The 16,340-nt window shown below is 50.5% G+C and overlaps 1 protein-coding gene across 3 annotated transcripts in view; it reads right to left on the bottom strand.

The window, feature by feature from the left end:
* The window catches only part of Slc37a1 (solute carrier family 37 member 1), a 56,061-nt gene extending 41,623 nt beyond the window's left edge, over nucleotides 1-14,438 (bottom strand). The window contains exons 1-4 of one of the 3 annotated variants that reach the window (XM_028767923.1): nucleotides 13,666-13,726; nucleotides 12,989-13,500; nucleotides 9,169-9,386; nucleotides 2,481-2,562 (exon numbers count right to left, since the gene is read on the bottom strand). In XM_028767923.1, the coding sequence (XP_028623756.1) occupies nucleotides 2,481-2,562; nucleotides 9,169-9,224 (138 nt within the window). In that variant the 5' untranslated portion in view covers nucleotides 9,225-9,386; nucleotides 12,989-13,500; nucleotides 13,666-13,726. Of the gene's footprint in view, nucleotides 1-2,480; nucleotides 2,563-9,168; nucleotides 9,387-12,826; nucleotides 12,846-12,988; nucleotides 13,501-13,665; nucleotides 13,727-14,160 lie in introns of those variants that run through there. The other 2 variants (XM_028767924.1, XM_028767925.1) reach the window with 2 other exon arrangements.
* Nucleotides 14,439-16,340: the final 1,902 nt, after the last annotated feature.

Raw genomic sequence — 16,340 nt, 5'->3', positions numbered from 1 at the left:
TTCTCAGTCAGGGTCCAGTAAGCAAATGTATTCCAGTGTTGTTTACAACCTTCTGGGAAATACAGACTGCAGATGGTGACTCATGGGGTCCCTGATAGAATCATCTCCGTTCCTGGACCCATTTGTGTCATTTATAGCGGGAGTTGCAGCAGCAACTGCATACTTCCTGAGGCTCTGTGAAGTCTAAATCATAGGTGGAGACAGCCTTATCTGTATCAGGAGGCAGCCTGCGGGACTCAGCGTAAGGCTACTGAATACACAGGTGCCCTGGAGAGCCTGGGCGTTAGATGCTGACCATATGCAAGCAATTAGCTGCCCTGGAGACTCCAGGGCAGCCCTGTTAAGAGTCGAGCCCAGTGAAGGCTGGATGTCCCAGTGGAACGCCCTCATAGAAGGGGGAGGGGGAGGGACCGGGAAAGGGGATAACATTGAAATGTAAATTTTAAAAATTCCAAAAAAAAAAAAAGAGTAGAGGATTTTTTTTGTTTTGTTTTGTTTTGTTTTTGTTTTGTTTTGGTTCAGCAGATCTGATAACTGGCTGCTCTTCATAGGATCCTGGCTCAGTTCCCAGCATCCTTTTGGGCGGCTCACAACTGTTTATAATTCTAGGTTCAGGCTCTCTGGCACTCTCTTCTGATCTCTGAAGCCAGGCATGCATACGATGCGCATACATACACATAGGCAAAACACTAAATAAATCTTTTAAAAAAAATAATAGAGGGCTGGAGAGATGGCTGAGTGGTTAAGAGCACTGGCTGCTCTTCCAGAGGTCCTGAGTTCAATTCCTGGCAACCACACGGTGGCTCACAACCATCTGTAATGGGATCTGATGCCCTCTTCTTGTATGTCTGAAGACAGCTACATACATATACATACTCACATACATAATTCTTTAAAAAAAGTAGCCGGGCGGTGGTGGCGCACGCCTTTAATCCCAGCACTTGGGAGGCAGAGGCAGGTAGATTTCTGAGTTCGAGGCCAGCCTGCTCTACAGAGCGAGTTCCAGGACAGCCAGGACTACACAGAGAAACCCTGTCTTGAAAAACAAAGAAAAGTAGAAACGTGATCCTAGAGACAGAGGACCAATGTAGAAGACACTAAGATAAGCTCCCTTACTCCTGATGACACCCTCTGGGCGGCTGTGAGGGAGGACCGTACTAGAGAGCAAACACAAGCCCTTGCGACCATGACCATCATACAGGAGTCTGATTCAAACTAAGGCGCCACTTCAAGAAACCTAGAGGTCCCAATGATCACTTCTGCATACCTAAGGAGAGTTTGACCTTGACCCGTGTTCAGCAGAGTCCAAGGGCAAGGTCTCGCCCCAGAGACCTTCCACTGGCCACACCTACCTCACTCACCATACCTGTCCCACAGGTAGTGACTCTGGTGACACTCTACCTGGTACTGGACGTGGTCCCTCTCCCAGCCATGTAGACCTAGCATCAATCCTGGAAGCCCCTAGCAAGGCTCCCTGACCAGGCTTGATTCCTGTAGGGGTGGCCTGATGTTTGCTTTCTATGATACGCCTCTGTCAGGAGCTAAGGGTGAATTCTCTAAGCAGGAAGAGTCACAGGGATAACATTCCAATCTCCAGGGCTGGTCACTGCACTGGTGCTGACGTCAGAGCCCTTGTCGGAGCTTTTAATGCCACCCACTACTTTCCTACACCCCAGGCCTCTTTGAAAGGTCTTCCTTCTTGAAGGTCTCCAAGTGCTTTCACAGAGACTCCTGGCTACCACTTACTAGCATCTTAGTAAGTGAATATACTGGAGAAAGCACACAGGACCCCAGAGGCAGCAATCCTTACTATTGTCTCCAGTGTCAGAAAGTCTTTCCGGGGCAGCTAGCCCAGCTCAACTGGAAAGGTCATAACTCCAGAGTCCTGGACCAGGTCCCTGCCGACTGTTGGAAGGCAAACAGGGAACAGAGCCGTAAATAGGCTGATCTTGGCACTGGACAGCAGCTTTTGGTTCTTCTACAGTAGTCAAAAAGCCATTCACTCCTGCAGTCAGCCCACAAATAAGGTGGGGTGAGAAAACATACCCGATTCCTTCCCTGTTCTGACTTAAATACAGAGGGACTTGATGGCTAGCGGGACATCTGTTCCCTAACCGTCACCTGCTCTCATGGCTACATCCACTGTCTACACTACAGAGACTGCTCCAGAGCTGGGAGAGGGGTCAAACCACACCAAGAATGGGAGCCACTTGGGGGGGGGAGCATTTAAGATTTAAGTTTGGGAATTCTAGAATTGTAGTCTGATAAAGTCGAGCCTCTGAGGGGATAAAGCGTGAAACATTGTAAAGATCTGAGTTCCTTAAGAAGGAAAGAAAGAACAAAATGTAACAAAAAGGCCCCACAACGAAGATGCAGATGCTGGAGTAACTTGTCTCTAGTAATCCCCGCCCACTTCCTTCTGCTCCTCCCCACCTCCCGCAGAAGATGCCCGCACAGCCCCGTGTGCAAAGAACTCTTACCTTCACTATGCTGATAGGCTTTCGGGATAAGTGGAAGCTTGCATAGAGCAGGAACGTCAGCATAAAAATGAAAGCCCGATACCTGGAACACATGGAGTACCAGCATGAGAGATCTCCTACTGTGTCAGTCTTTGAGTTAGTCACACACTGGGCCCATTTACAATCTCACAAGGACAGGAAGCCTTGAGCCCCGAGCCCCCCACTCCAGCCCAGGTGCTAACAGCCAATTATCTCGTCAGCTATTTTCTCTCAACTCTAACCCTTCCCCATAGAAAGGTCCTCGAAAGCCAGTGAGGGGCTGTTCTCTGAAACTCCGGACTTAGGAGAAGGCGTTTGGGCGGTCCCTTGCGTACTTCTAAATACAGCTTGCTCTAATCAGACATTCATGGTTATGTTGTTTTGTTTTGTTTTTCTCTCAGAAGCCCTGCGGCAGCTAGGAAAAGCCAACATCGCCTGCTCCCCAACCCCCCACAACACACAACGCTCCTGTCCCCACAACCGCTCTCTAGCGGATTCCGCCTGGGGGGATTCTACAATTCAAGCCGTGTTTGACACCAATCTACATGGCGATATTGTTAGACTGCAGGGTTGAGGATCCCATTCCCCACACAGCCCCCACTGATAAACTTGGTTGATAGTTCGGTTCATTTGCATGAGTGACTCTCCACACCCAGAAAAACCTTTTTTTTTTTTTTTTTTTGCATTTGCTATAAAGCCCTGCCAGTTTGGCAAGAACGGGAAAAAAAGACATGCTGAAGAGACACTTGTCCCCCCCTAACTACGAGACTTTTGAAACCATGAACTTCAAGAAGCAACCATCTCTGCAGGATGCTCAGGACTGGAGAAGAGACAGAGCCTAGGCCAGCCAGAGGTAGGGGGACAGGGAAATCTGAGAGGGAGAGATAGCTCAGTGAGTTAAAAGAGCCTGACATCCTCAGCCTGGGCCCCAGAACCCAGAGTCAAAGGGGAGACTCCATCCCTGTGAGTCACACTCTGACACAACTCACCAACGCAGGTGCGCATTCACACTCATACACACATAAACAAAAGGAATAAGTGGATGTTTAAAAACATAAAGACAAAAACTAGAGGCCAAAAAACAAAACAGCCCACATTTTAGGACTTAACTAAAGATCCCGTTTGAAGTGAGAAGGCAGGGTGGTGGTCCCTTGGAGGGGAAAGAGCCACACTCACATAATAAACTTGCTTCTGAATAAGGAACGGTCTGAGCTCTCTTCTCTCTGGGGAAACCTGAGTAGAACGTTCCTCCAGGACACTCTGTCCAAGCCCACAAGGTAACCAGAAAAAAAGCAAGCACTTAGTCTCAGCACTTAGGAGACAGAGCTGGGCCTGCCCCACCAGGGACATGCTGTCTCTCTGTCTCTGCTTGTCTCCCCCCACCCTTACATATGTCCTAAGTCTCTGAATGCCTTCCTAGAGCAGAACAGAAGGGACTTTCCATTCTTTGGCTAAAGCCGCTCTGTGGCCCATCCCCTGAGCCGGAGGCTAGCTGGGAGATGCCACCCACTGATTTCCAGCAACTCCCTGTCCTGCTCACAACAGGGACTCTAGCTTAGCTGCTCTCCAGATACTCAGCCTGGGCATGGATATCCCTCCAGAGCCTCTCAGTTTGACTCAGGAGCCTGGGATATCTTCCAGTGGCCTCTGCCCAGGGCTGTATGGCTAAGGTTTTACCTAGCAGGGAAATGACTCACGCCTTTAGGCTCTGTCAGTCCGTCTACTCCACTGATGGAATTGAAACTCCTCTACAGTGAGTGATAAGGGCTGAGGAGAGCCCAGCCCAGACAAACAACATTCCTCAGTCTCCTCAGTTTCAGTCAAGGAGACTTGAGGATGAGGTGATTTGAGCCCTAATTTCTACCAGACCCTTCAGGAGGTGGCTCTGGGAAGGTTGTGTGGATCACGCAGGCAAAGGAGTTCCTCAGGATTCATGCTGGTGAAGCCATGAATGAACCCTTCAGGAAGAGAGAGCCTTATTGAGTCAGGGCTCCTCCTGTGGGTTGGAGTCAAAGGTCAATGAAGAGCAGGCAGGATTTCCCTGAGGCAGAAAAGGAAGCCTTATCTTCAAGGAGCTGGGGCCTGGGCTCAGCCTACTTCCTCCATTTCCAAAATCGAATGTCTTCCTTTTTCCTCAGCTTCTTTGAGGATCTGGTGTGTGGGAGAGGCAATAGCTGCCAATTGTCCTTCACCTTCCAGGAGGGTCTGCAGGTAATAGCTGCACTCAGCTAGTGGCCATCTTGTCCAGCCTGGCCTCTGGAAGAAGCAGCTCCTGTGACTTCATGGAGTCATGATCCTGGTGAGATCCCTCAGGATTCTTCTGGAATTCTCTTGTTCCACTTAGTAGCTTTATCGCTGTCCTTGTCACCATTCATAAAGCAAGAGTTGGACATCGTTCCTTCTGCTGGGCCATTCCACCATAGACAACAAGCAACAGGGTTTCCAAACAAACATCACTTTATTCGGAAATATGGTCCTGAAGTTGTAATGAGTTAGCCTGAGGTCTTGTCAGGTTAGGATGGCTGTAAACCCAAGGGCTAGTGTCCTCCTCTGAAAAGATGCTAGCTAGGCACGGTGGCACATGCCTTTAATTCCAGAAATCAAGGGGAAGAGGCAGATGGATCTCTATGAGTTTGAGGCTAGCCTGGACTAAATCTTGAGTTCCAGGATAGCCAGGAATAGAGAGACCTTGGCTCAAAAAAAAAAAAAAAAAAAAAAAAAAAAGCAAAAATCCATGCAGAGACACCAACAAGAGTGTGTGGCCACAGAGATAGGGGCCAGCGTGATGCAGCTGGTTGCCAGAGATGCTGTAGCTCAAAGACCTGAGGAGGAAGAAGGACGTTATCCGAAATTACCACATGGCTGCAACCGCTGCACTTTGAACTTGGCCCCTCAGCCTTCCAAACTGTGATGGACCCGTTTTGTGGTGTTTTGTTCCAGGAGAGGACCAGGTCTTTGGTTTTATGTGATGCTACCGGTGGGCTTAGAAGATGAAGTAAATGAAGAGAAGCCAATGGGGCTCCGTGTTTTCTCTCCAGTGCCCTCCTTATGCAGATACGACAAGTGGTACACGCCAGTACAAGAGTCGAGCTTGGGTTAACCTCGAGTTTCTAGCATAAAACTCACATCCCATGAATGCCAGCTAAGGACCTGGAAGCATTCCAAACTCTCCTCAGGAGTATCTCTTATATTTGAATTCGAGACAAGGTTTCTCTGTGTAGGCCCCTGGCTGTCCTGGAACTCATTCTGTAGACCAGGCTGACCTTGAACTCAGAAATCTGCCTGCCTCTGCTTCCCAAGTGCTGGGATTAAAGGCATGCGCCACCACTGCCCAGTCAAAATATTTTAAGACATGATTTTTGTCAGGCTGTCCCAATTGTCATCTGTCTACTGAAAAGGAGATCTCTGGGGCATGGGGCATGGGCCATGAGGCTTACAGACTGGCCCTACTTCCTGCACTACTGAGATCAGAGTAAGCAGCTTCATGCCCTGTCATGGCATCTGACAGTAACTTCCCTAGCTATTTCCCTACCATGATGGAACTCAAGCATGCAGAGTAAGCCTTCCTATTTAAGTGGGTTCCCCCACCTCCATCTCCGGGGATTTGGTTACAAAGACGGAAACAAGTAGCTAATAGTATCCCTTGGGTGTCAGGATCCTCAGAGAAGCAGCAGCAGGGGGACAGGGCTCACAAGCCTCCTCCAGTGGAGTCAAAGGTCAGTGAAAGGCAGGTTACAGAGGTACTGTGGTATCATTTGGTCTAGGCTCAGCATCACTTGGCCAGTCATGTAGGGATTCAACACATGCTTTTTAGAGGAATAACTTGTCAATATGGCTGGTTTAGAAATGAATCCAAACTGTTTCTGAACTCAGAAGCCATGCAACCAGATACAGAAGAGAGGTCGTATCTTTGTCAGAGTCTTAATCAGGAGAGCCCAATGACATTGAGATGAACATTGCTTATTTAAGATTCCATCTACCTTGGCAACAGGACCGTTTTCCACACTAAGAAGAGAATACGAATCTTGTAGGACCATACTATGAGAGAATGGGGCTGATCCTAGGTCCCAGCTTCCAGCCCCAGATCCCGGAGGCTGACCTCTAGGGGAGGAAGCATGGTTCTGCTCCAGTGGCTCACGGATTGTGTCATTTGTGAGGATACATCGGGTGTTATTCTCAGTCGATAGACCACCATCTACTTCTAGGATCAATTATTTGAAGTCTCAAGTTGTTCTAGACCTGGTCAGCAAGCAATAGTTCCTCTGGGTTTCACTTTGACTCCTGGTACCACAAAGCACTCCTGCGCATCTTCTGTAGTCTCCGCCCATCTTCTACAGACCCGCCCATTTTCTGTGGTCTCTGCCCATCTGCTGCAGTCTCCGCCCAACTTGTTCGGTTCCCACCAGCTGAGGCCTGAGTGTGTCTCTAAGATTCTGGCTCCTGTCAGTGAGAGGAGTCACACAAAGGAGAACAGGAGCCAGGTGTGCAAACCTGTTCTGGACCTCCGTGGTCCCCTCTCATTCCACCCCCACATGCCTAGCCCCTACCCTCCCCCACAGTATCTTTAGCTCCGCCCCACCCAGTCCTACCTACCAAAAAGGCACTGACTTTCCAGCTCAACAAAATACGTGTTTGAACTTTTCAATGACTCAGGGTCACAAGACAGGGCCAAGGGACATTTCTAGGCTAAAGGAGGCAAAGCCACAAGATGACAAGATGCGGTGTTGTGGCCTGGCCCCATGTCTGATCCTGGAAGAAGAACTGTCGGAGATCTTGTTGGACGCTAGATGTGGCATTTAACATGACCACTGCTTAGAGGCTCGGACCCAGGGATTCATGCTTGCAAGCACTCTACCACTGAGCTGCGTGCCCAGCCAAAGGCAAATCTACATAGAAATATTTTAAAATTAAAACCTCACAACGCCTGCCATACACATCTACGGGAAGCAGAAGACAGAGATTCGGTAAACAGTAAACAGCAACAACCATCGATTAACAAAACAAGCTAAAAGTCTCCCAATAGAAGTGTTGAAAGGGGTGTGGCCAGAGTCTCAGCAGGCATCAAAGGAAAGCCATTGAGAGACAGTTTCAAAGCTACCTTGTGACCTTTTGGAGCCCTGTGGTCTCTTTTGTGTTTGTGTGTGTGTGTGTGTGTGTGTGTGTGTGTGAAGTGTTGAGTGGGCAGTAGACTAGCATGCTGGGCCGAGGGCTGCTGAGCTCCTGAAGTCTCTTAGAAGCCACAAAGCAAAGCTTCCAAAGATTTCAAAAACCAAACAAACAAGCAACAAACAAACAAACAAACACAAACAAAACCTTCAGTCTCCCAGAAGCAACCGAAAGGCTAGGAGATGTATCCACCAGGCCTGACCAGTTCCCGTTACCTTAAGGACTTTCTTCCCCAAAATCCATTTGTTTTCCTGCTAAGTGGCCTTTGCCACATCTCCTATTAAAGATGATAATAAGCCCTCCCGTTCTAAATGGCCCCCCTGGACATACATTTCTCTGCGACCCTCCATGAACGTGTGATAAAAATCTTTTTTTTCTCATTCACCTGTCTCATCAGTTTAACTTTCTGGTGCCCAAAGCACTCAACATACAGTGGGGGAGAGGGGGGGAGAAGGGCCGAGGCCTCAGCTCAGCACCAGAGTGCTTGTCTAGCATGCACGAGGCTCTGGGTTCGAACTCAACACCACAGAAATAAAGCGTGAGGAGAAAGGGTATGTTTTTTTCCTTCCTGCAGACTAGGCGGAGGGTGGACCGGAGGCTGGGGAGCACCACTCAGCATCACCACCTGCTCCGGTGAGGAGGATGGCAAGACGGAGTCCACCTGTGAGGAGGCGGAGTCCACCTGTGAGGAGGCGGAGTCCACCTGTGAGGAGGCGGAGTCACAGAGCAGCCAGGAGAGACACCCTCTCGTGTGTGTTCTGCTCTGTCAATTTCATCTCTGCTTGTCCCAGCCAGCCAGGCCACTCAACTGGAACCCGAGGTACTGAACTTACTTCATGAACACCATTTCAAAATCCTGCTCATAGCCCGTGGTGGTGGTTTAAATGAGAAACATCCCTTACAAGGCTCTGGCATCTGAACACCTGGTCCCCTGTTGGTGGTGGTATTTGGGGAGGCATGGGGGGATGCAGGCTTGCTGGAGGAAGTATGCCACTGGGGGTGGGCTCTGGGTTTAGACACCCCTCCACCCCTATGCCTGCCCCCACCCCCATTACAAGTCTGCTCTTGTGGACAGGAGCTCTCAGCTTCCTGCTCCAGCTGCCAAAACTGTCACTTGCTCCTGTCCCCCCAACACAGCCCCCCCCACTCCCGGCCGTGATGGTTTCTAACTCTCTGGAACCGTAAGCCAAAACAAACCCTACCTTCTCTAAGTAGCCTGGGCCATTGTGTCCTAGTGCCTGTTACTCTCCCTCCAAGAATGGTGGTTATTCAAAAAGGCACCCAAACCACCCAGAAGTCCAAGCGCTGTCTGTGATGTCACCACCAAAACACAGGACTCCTGAGGGCTGCAGGTCACAGCAGTCACCACTCACTAGCTATGGGAAAGATGGACACCCATGGTCCATAGTGAAACATGGGTGAAGAGGCCACCCGATGCCTATGGTGGCTCTGTCCCCAGCACACGCGTCAGCATTCCAGAGGACGGACCGTCATCAGAGCTTACCACTGATCCCTGGAGAAGGAGACGATGAAGCGGATGCCCGCGGGGAGTGGAGCCATCTATGTCGTCCCCTGACCTCGGTGCTCTAGTCCCAAAATCAGACACTTCAGAAGCGGGTTAAGGTGGTTCTGACAGTCCTGCAGTTCACACAGCCCGGGAAGCAACCTCAAATGGGTCCTACTGGGTCCTGTCCCCTCTTCCTTCCATCACGGGGCTGAGCTCTACGGGAGAGAGAGAGGCATTAAGAATCTGAGGTCCTGACAAGAATACTACCTTGGAGATACTAGCAGGCACCAGTCATTTTGCAGATGGGGAGGTGCTACCCATGCCTGACCAAAGCCACGCTGCTGATACCAGAGGAAGCTCCCAGAGAATGCCTTGGGAAGGTTTGCGCATACTGGAGGTCACATGGTGCTCTGATGATTCCTGCAGGGAAGCGGGTATTCATCTCTCTGCCTTTAGGGCTTCCAAAGATGAGTCTGGCCCTAAAACATATGTCTATGTTTAGTCATGTGGACATCCATCAGAGCATGGGATGGAGCACTAGGAGCACGGGATGGAGCACTAGGAGCACGGGATAGAGCACTGGGAGCACAGGATGGAGCACTGGGAGTACGGAATAGAACACTGGGAGAATGGGATGGAGCACTGGGAGCACGGGATGGAGTACTGGGAGCACGGGATGGAGCACTGGGAGCACAGGATGGAGCACTGGGAGTACGGGATAGAACACTGGGAGAATGGGATGGAGTACTGGGAGCACAGGATGGAGCACTAGGAGCACGGGATGGAGCACTAGCACAGGATGGAGCACTGGGAGCACAGGATGGAGCACTAGGAGTACGGGATAGAACACTGGGAGAATGGGATGGAGCACTAGGAGCACGGGATGGAGCACTGGGAGCACGGGATGGAGCACTGGGAGCACAGGATGGAGCACTGGGCTTATTCACTTCATTACTACCCAGCAGGCTTTCTGTGACCCTCAGCAGTTGAGGACTGTGGCCCTTGGCAAGATGGCGGAAGGGATCAACCATCAGTTGCTTAGGTTGTGGGTTTGCAGTTGAGTCAGACACATCTAACATGGGGGAGGGGGGGCGTTGGGAGGGGATGAATTTCCCATCCGCCGCTGTGGTTCTCTTTCCTGGGAGTATGTTATTAGCCCGGAAACATGAGCCTGTTCTGAGAGCTGGGCTGAAGAGGGGCAATTCTGGAAGGGGAGGGACAAAGCCTGTGCACTAATAAGGGGTCCAGCTCTCTGGAAGGCACATCTCCTATCCTGATCCCCAGAGCTAGCCTCAGGACATATATCCTAAAGCACTCTAGTTTTCTTTCCAAAGTGGAATCTACTTCCTCACCTATCTCCTACCTTCCTCTGAGCTTTTGACAGACACGTATCATGGGCTGGGGGTGTAGCTTGGTAGTGGACCAGCAGGGCGGAGACTCTGGGTCCCAAGCCCAGCAGGCCACATATACACAACCATTAACCTCCAAGAGACCAGCCCCAGGACCATCATAGAGGTGCAGAGGCCTCTTCCACCCCAGCCAGGAGAGCTCCACCTTTCCCAGGGTTCCATGGGGTCTCTCATTCCTGACCCTAACCAGACAAGCAGTGATGGACCACTAGCCCATTGGCTCCTTTAACTTCTCCAGCTAAAAGATGATGGTTTAATGGCACCAATAATGTTACACCCAGACATGATCTCAGAAAGGCCATGGCACAGTAGACAGTCCATCAGTGCCAGTGAGGATGGTTCTGTAGGTGAGCTTTGGTGAGGGCAGGGTCTCCCTGTCCCATATCCCAGCTCAGAACAAAAGCAAAGAACTCAGTCAGAGTCAGCCTAGTGGCTTATGCCTGCGATCTCAGCACTCAGGAGGCTGAGACAGAAGGTCCATTTTGAGTTGGAGGCCAGCCAGGGTTACCTAGTGAGCACCAGGCTAGCCAGAGCTATGGCGTAAGATCCTGCCTCCAGACTAAACCAGAAGTTGTGGGACTTTGGCTCAGACCTCCATGTTTCAATGATATATCTTTCAAAGAGGGTGTGCTCGAAATGAGTTTGTTGGGCTTGGTCCCTACGTGTGCTTCGGAGTGTCCCTGTGAAATAAATGTTGTGGTTTGATGGCTTTGACCAAAGGATTTGTTTTCAATTGTACAAAGCTTAAAAATAAAAAGTCAGGGTCCATTTTTTTTCCCCTCCACTAAAACACTGAAAATTCACCCCTGTGACCAGGGAAATCAATCTGTCATACTGCCAAGCAAAACAGCCAAACAACAAAGTGCCAGAAAGCCCTAAAGAGTTATGGGGGGGGGGGACTCCTGGCTTCTATAAATAATGCTACCCATTTCACGGAGATGATGGTGTAACCGGATGAGGGTTGGGTATCCATTCTCGAAGGAAGCATACCGGAAGATGGACAGATGTCAACTCTACATGTGGGGTGTTGAGAACTCTGCTTAACAGAGTCCTTTTCTTGCTGGCCTGGACAGTATCTCTAAAACTTGTTCCCTCAAAATTCCAGGTCATGAAGGCTACAGACACCACAGCCTCCTGGGGCCCAAGGTATAACTTTCCCTCTTAAGACAGCGGTTCTCAGCCTGTGGGTCGTGGCCTCAACAGGAGTTTATATCAGATAGCCTGCATATCAGATATGTACATTACCATGCATATCAGTAGCAAAATTATGAAGTAGCAATTAAATAATCTTATGGTTGGGGGTCACCACAACATGAGGGTCACAGCATTAGGAAGGTTGAAAACTGTCACTCTAAGAGGAGAGATGAGTCTAGCCCAGCTAGGTGGGCTTCACACCCAGGCCAATTCCTGGGGGGGGGGGTGAGGGAAACAACTTCTCAGGCACAAGTACACTTCCTCCTGCCTATCCTTGCACAGAAGGGGAGCACGTGGCTTGGCTGACAGGCTTTGGCATATAGCCCAAGCACAGAAAAGTAGCTAAAGTAGTTTTAAAATGTCACCTCTTAGAAGCTCCCAGTGAACTTCAGTCCATTAGAGAAAAGGATAAGACGGCAGTGTTACATCATTGGACAGGGAGAGGAGAACCATTAGGAGCTTTTCCATAGTGAGGCAGCACCCGGCTCAGGAGCACACAGAGAGCTTGGCCAGGAGCTGAGGGACAAACACACCCACGATCCTCTCTCAGCTCTCAAGCTCTGAGCTACCCAGAACCCATCAACCCTTCAAAGGAGACACAGGAGTGGGTGGAAGTTAGCAAAAGCAAGACTAATGCCCCAAGGGAGGTTTTCCAGGCTTTAGAACACAGGCAAAATCTCAGCAGCCTAAGGCAACGTGTCAAAATTATGGCACATTTTTAAAGGGCAAACCTGAGAAGGAAACTCACTCCAAAAGCTTCAAGAGTTTTGTTTTAAACCTCCAACTCCTCCAAGCGAGCACTTTCTAAGCTTTTAAAGGCTCCATGTCCCATGGGAGATAAACAGAAATGGTTATTTTCACTTGTCCCGGACTTAAAAACAAGGAGTCAGAATTTTATCCACCATCGCTCTCAGCCACCACCTACTCTCAACAAACAACGCATCCCGGGTGTTCGCCACGGAACCCAGACCTGTAAAAATACTCCCAAGATCACAGGGTGCAAACGGGACCCCCAAGAGGGAATTCTGTGTAAAGCCGAACAACATATTTACCAACTCGTCCAACTTCACACAATTTAAGTTCCAGGAGCAGGTGGCCAGGGTGGCAGGCAGCCACCAGGCAGGTGCAGAGAGCTCTAAAGACCAGGAAAAGGAACCTTAGGAATTTAAACCTAGAGCAAGGGGAGGGTCTTCCGTTCAAATGCAAATCTTTACCTTCGGGTCACCGTATTCCTTGGGTGGAACCTAAGGGCTGGAAGCGTAGTGCGCACAGCTGGGGGACTTTTCCGATGGTTTAAACCCTTTATTACGGCCAGACGATGACTGTCATTGTGTTGGCCCCAGAGCCCGGGCTCCGGGAAGCAGTTCTTTAGCAAACAAACAACCCGAGAGCCCAGGGTGCTGGCTGAGAGCTTTCCCAAGGGCTTTGCGAGCCGGCTCCTCCCAGGTCGTACAGCCGCTTGGCCGGGTGGTGAAGACTACAGGCACGCCCACGTCCCCAACGCGCGGCTGCAGACAAAGCGCTGGGTCTCCGGCAGGCGTCTTCCCACAGCTGTCACTCGAGGCCTGGGGCCGGGAGGGGACCCGGCATCACAGCTAGGCGACCCCAGCCCCCGGGCCTCGGGGCTTCCACTTTCCCCGGGAACTCAGCGTCACCAGCACGGGATCGCCCCCCGCACTGTCGCTCAAGGCCACTCTAGGAGCCCTTACTTCAAAGACGTCCCACTCTAGGAAAAGCGCTTGGTTAGTCCCCGGCTCTCCAGCCACACAGTAGAGGGAGACAAACGGCGGAGAGGCCGAAGCGGGGGCGCAGGGCGCGGGCCCGCGGCAGGTACGTGGCGGCTGGCAGGTGCGCGCCGCTGGGGAGGGTCCTCCGTTGTCCCCGCGCCTACCTGCGCTCCGCAGCCGGCGTCGCGCGCTTCCTGCCGTCGACTTCCTGGAGCGGCCGCCCTTTCACTTTCCCGGCCTTGCGAACGCCGGCCCAGAGCGGCTCCTCCCTCTCCCGCGCGCCCCCTGACCCCGGCCCCGCGCGCGCCCAGGGGATGCTCAGATCGCACACTGCACGGGGATGCTCAGCTGGGGTATCCTCCAGCTGTTTCTGGGTCCCCACACCTGCCTGTCATGCCCTCCTAGGCCCCGCAGGATGCTGGGCTCTTACTGGCATGGTGCCCAGCAGCCAAACGCCGGCTCCTAAGGGGAACCTCAGCATAACCAGGCTTTTGTCCCCAAGGCGGACCTTACTAATGCCAGCGAAATGGTCAAGTTCCGGGGTAAAGATTTGCTCCCTCGGAGTCCTGGACTGAGAACCGTCTCTCTCGGCCTACCACGTCAAGTGTCAAGAGCACTGGTGTGCTACAAATGGAGCGGGCACACGCCTGGTACCGCACCTGTGCCAGTGTGATAAACGGCTTGCATGGTTAGGTCTTGAAGGCCAGCCACCCGGGTCACGGGGAGGTTCCCTGGCACGCAGCTTCCTTGTCAGTTCCGGATAATTATCTTTAAAACCCCACACCTCCTGCCAAGAATTGACCCTGGAAAGTCCAGGGAGGGCCTGATTACTTTTCTAAAGGGCACCTGGCTCACACCTCCACCTGTCGCCCTGGCCTGGCATCCAAGGCCAGTTCTGCTGCTGCTCAACCCCCCAGCTCGCACATCAGCACCTGCCTAGAACAGCAAAACCAGGCAGGAAATTAGCTTCCTAGAAACCCCCACTGGGTAAAACTGCCTAAACCAAAACCAACCCGAATCCCCGCTCTATAAGTTCAGTACATAAAGACAGAGCCTGGGTGAGGGTAGGGAGTGTTGGGGGGGGTAACTAGCGCCCTCTTCAGACTGGTTGGTGTACTGGTGGCCCACAGCTTCACTCTCCTCCCTACCTCCCACCGCCGCCACAAGCTTGCCCGCCAGTTTGCTGAACCCGGGAAGGTCAAGCCATACTCTACCTACAGGCTTTTGAGATGTGTTCTGTACCCTGGAAGCAAAGTTGACTTCCTGTTTGAGCCATCTGCACCCATGTCTCACATGGGAAGCGGCCCGGGAACTCTGGCCGGTCTACCCTTTGGCTAGACGGCTCTCTCCTCTTTTTTTTTTTCCTCTCTAACTCTCCATTCCTTGTAAGCAGCATAGCAACTCAAGAGGACATTTTCTCTAGCCGCCTCCCCACTGTCACTATTTCTCAGGCCTGTCATCATCAATCTTTCTCAAGAGTCCTTTGCCCTTCTGCCTGAGTTCCGTTTTTTTGAAGCTGCCCCAAACTGTTCTCCCAAAGCAAAATTTGAGCTCCTTAACTTGATTGACCACTTCTAGAAGGCCTTCCCTCTCGACAAAGAACACAGACTCTGGGAGGAAGCTGAGACAGGGCCCTGAGGCCATTTGCTCAGCCAAAGAGCCTCACAAAAACTTCCGGGTAGTTTTTCAGTTCCCAAGAGTGGGACTTTTCACGTTAGTGTGTTAGGATTTGTCTTTCCTGAGTCTGAAGTTTTTGAATAAGCTCAGACTTTCGAGTATTGTTGAAAATACGTCACTAGATTCTGTTTAAAATGCTCCTGTCCTAGTGACGCTAGTCTACCTCCCGGCCCGGAGGGGGCGCAGGAGGGAGTCCTAGATTAGAAAACCTCTCAAGGACAGAAACAGTTATGGATATTTTTTTTCTTCCACAAACAAATAAAGAAAAACCAAAATGACAAGTTTTGCACAGATACTGGAGTCAGCCAGAGGGAGTCTGGTGACCTATGTAGAGTATTTGCTAAAAATGTCAATCTAAGAATCTTAGTTAATGTTTCATTATATAATGTTTCATTATATATATTATAAGTTAATGTTTACATGATTATAAGAAACATTCAAATGTGTTGAGGTAGAATGGGCGTGTGTAAAACTTCAATAAATTTTGAAATGTGAAATGTGCGATTGCGGCCACAAGGCTGGCAGGTTTTATACTTCAGAGGCTATGAGAAAACACTGGGTGTCCCCACCATGATTTGTGGGCCATGGTCCTCTTGCCTCAGCCTCCTGAGTACTGAAATCCATGACTGGCTCCTCTGCTCTCTCTCCCCCTACAAATATCCAGAGACTTTCACACAGTAGGTGCATGCTTTACTACTGAGCTACACCCCAGCCCTAAGAATCATTTATAAATCAAATCTTTTAAAAAATACTGTTAATCTCAGCACTTGGGAGGCAGAGGCAGGTGGATTTCTGAGTTCAAGGCCAGCCTGGTCTACAGAGTGAGTTCCAGGACAGCCAGGGCTACACAGAGAAACCCTGTCTCGAAAAACAAACAAACAAAAAATAAATAAAAATAAAAATAAAATAAAAATAAAAAAATAGTGAAAAGACAGAGAAAGAGAAGAAAATAAAGGCGTTTGTGTTAGCCCTAGGCAGTGACTATTTAGCAATGGAACTGGAGGCACTAATACTTAGAGAGGAGCTTCGTCAGTGTCTTGGTCTGTCTGTCTACTATCCTGAGATAGGGATTTTTTCTGTATAGCCCTAGCTGCCTTAGAACTCTCTTTGTAGACCAGGTGTTAGCATTCTGTCTAAACTCCACCCCACAGTTACCTGACAA

This window comes from Grammomys surdaster, unplaced genomic scaffold (assembly GCF_004785775.1).
Source record: "Grammomys surdaster isolate TR1022 unplaced genomic scaffold, NIH_TR_1.0 183, whole genome shotgun sequence".
Lineage (NCBI taxonomy): Eukaryota > Metazoa > Chordata > Mammalia > Rodentia > Muridae > Grammomys > Grammomys surdaster.
This window is presented reverse-complemented; position numbering and strand designations above follow the sequence as displayed.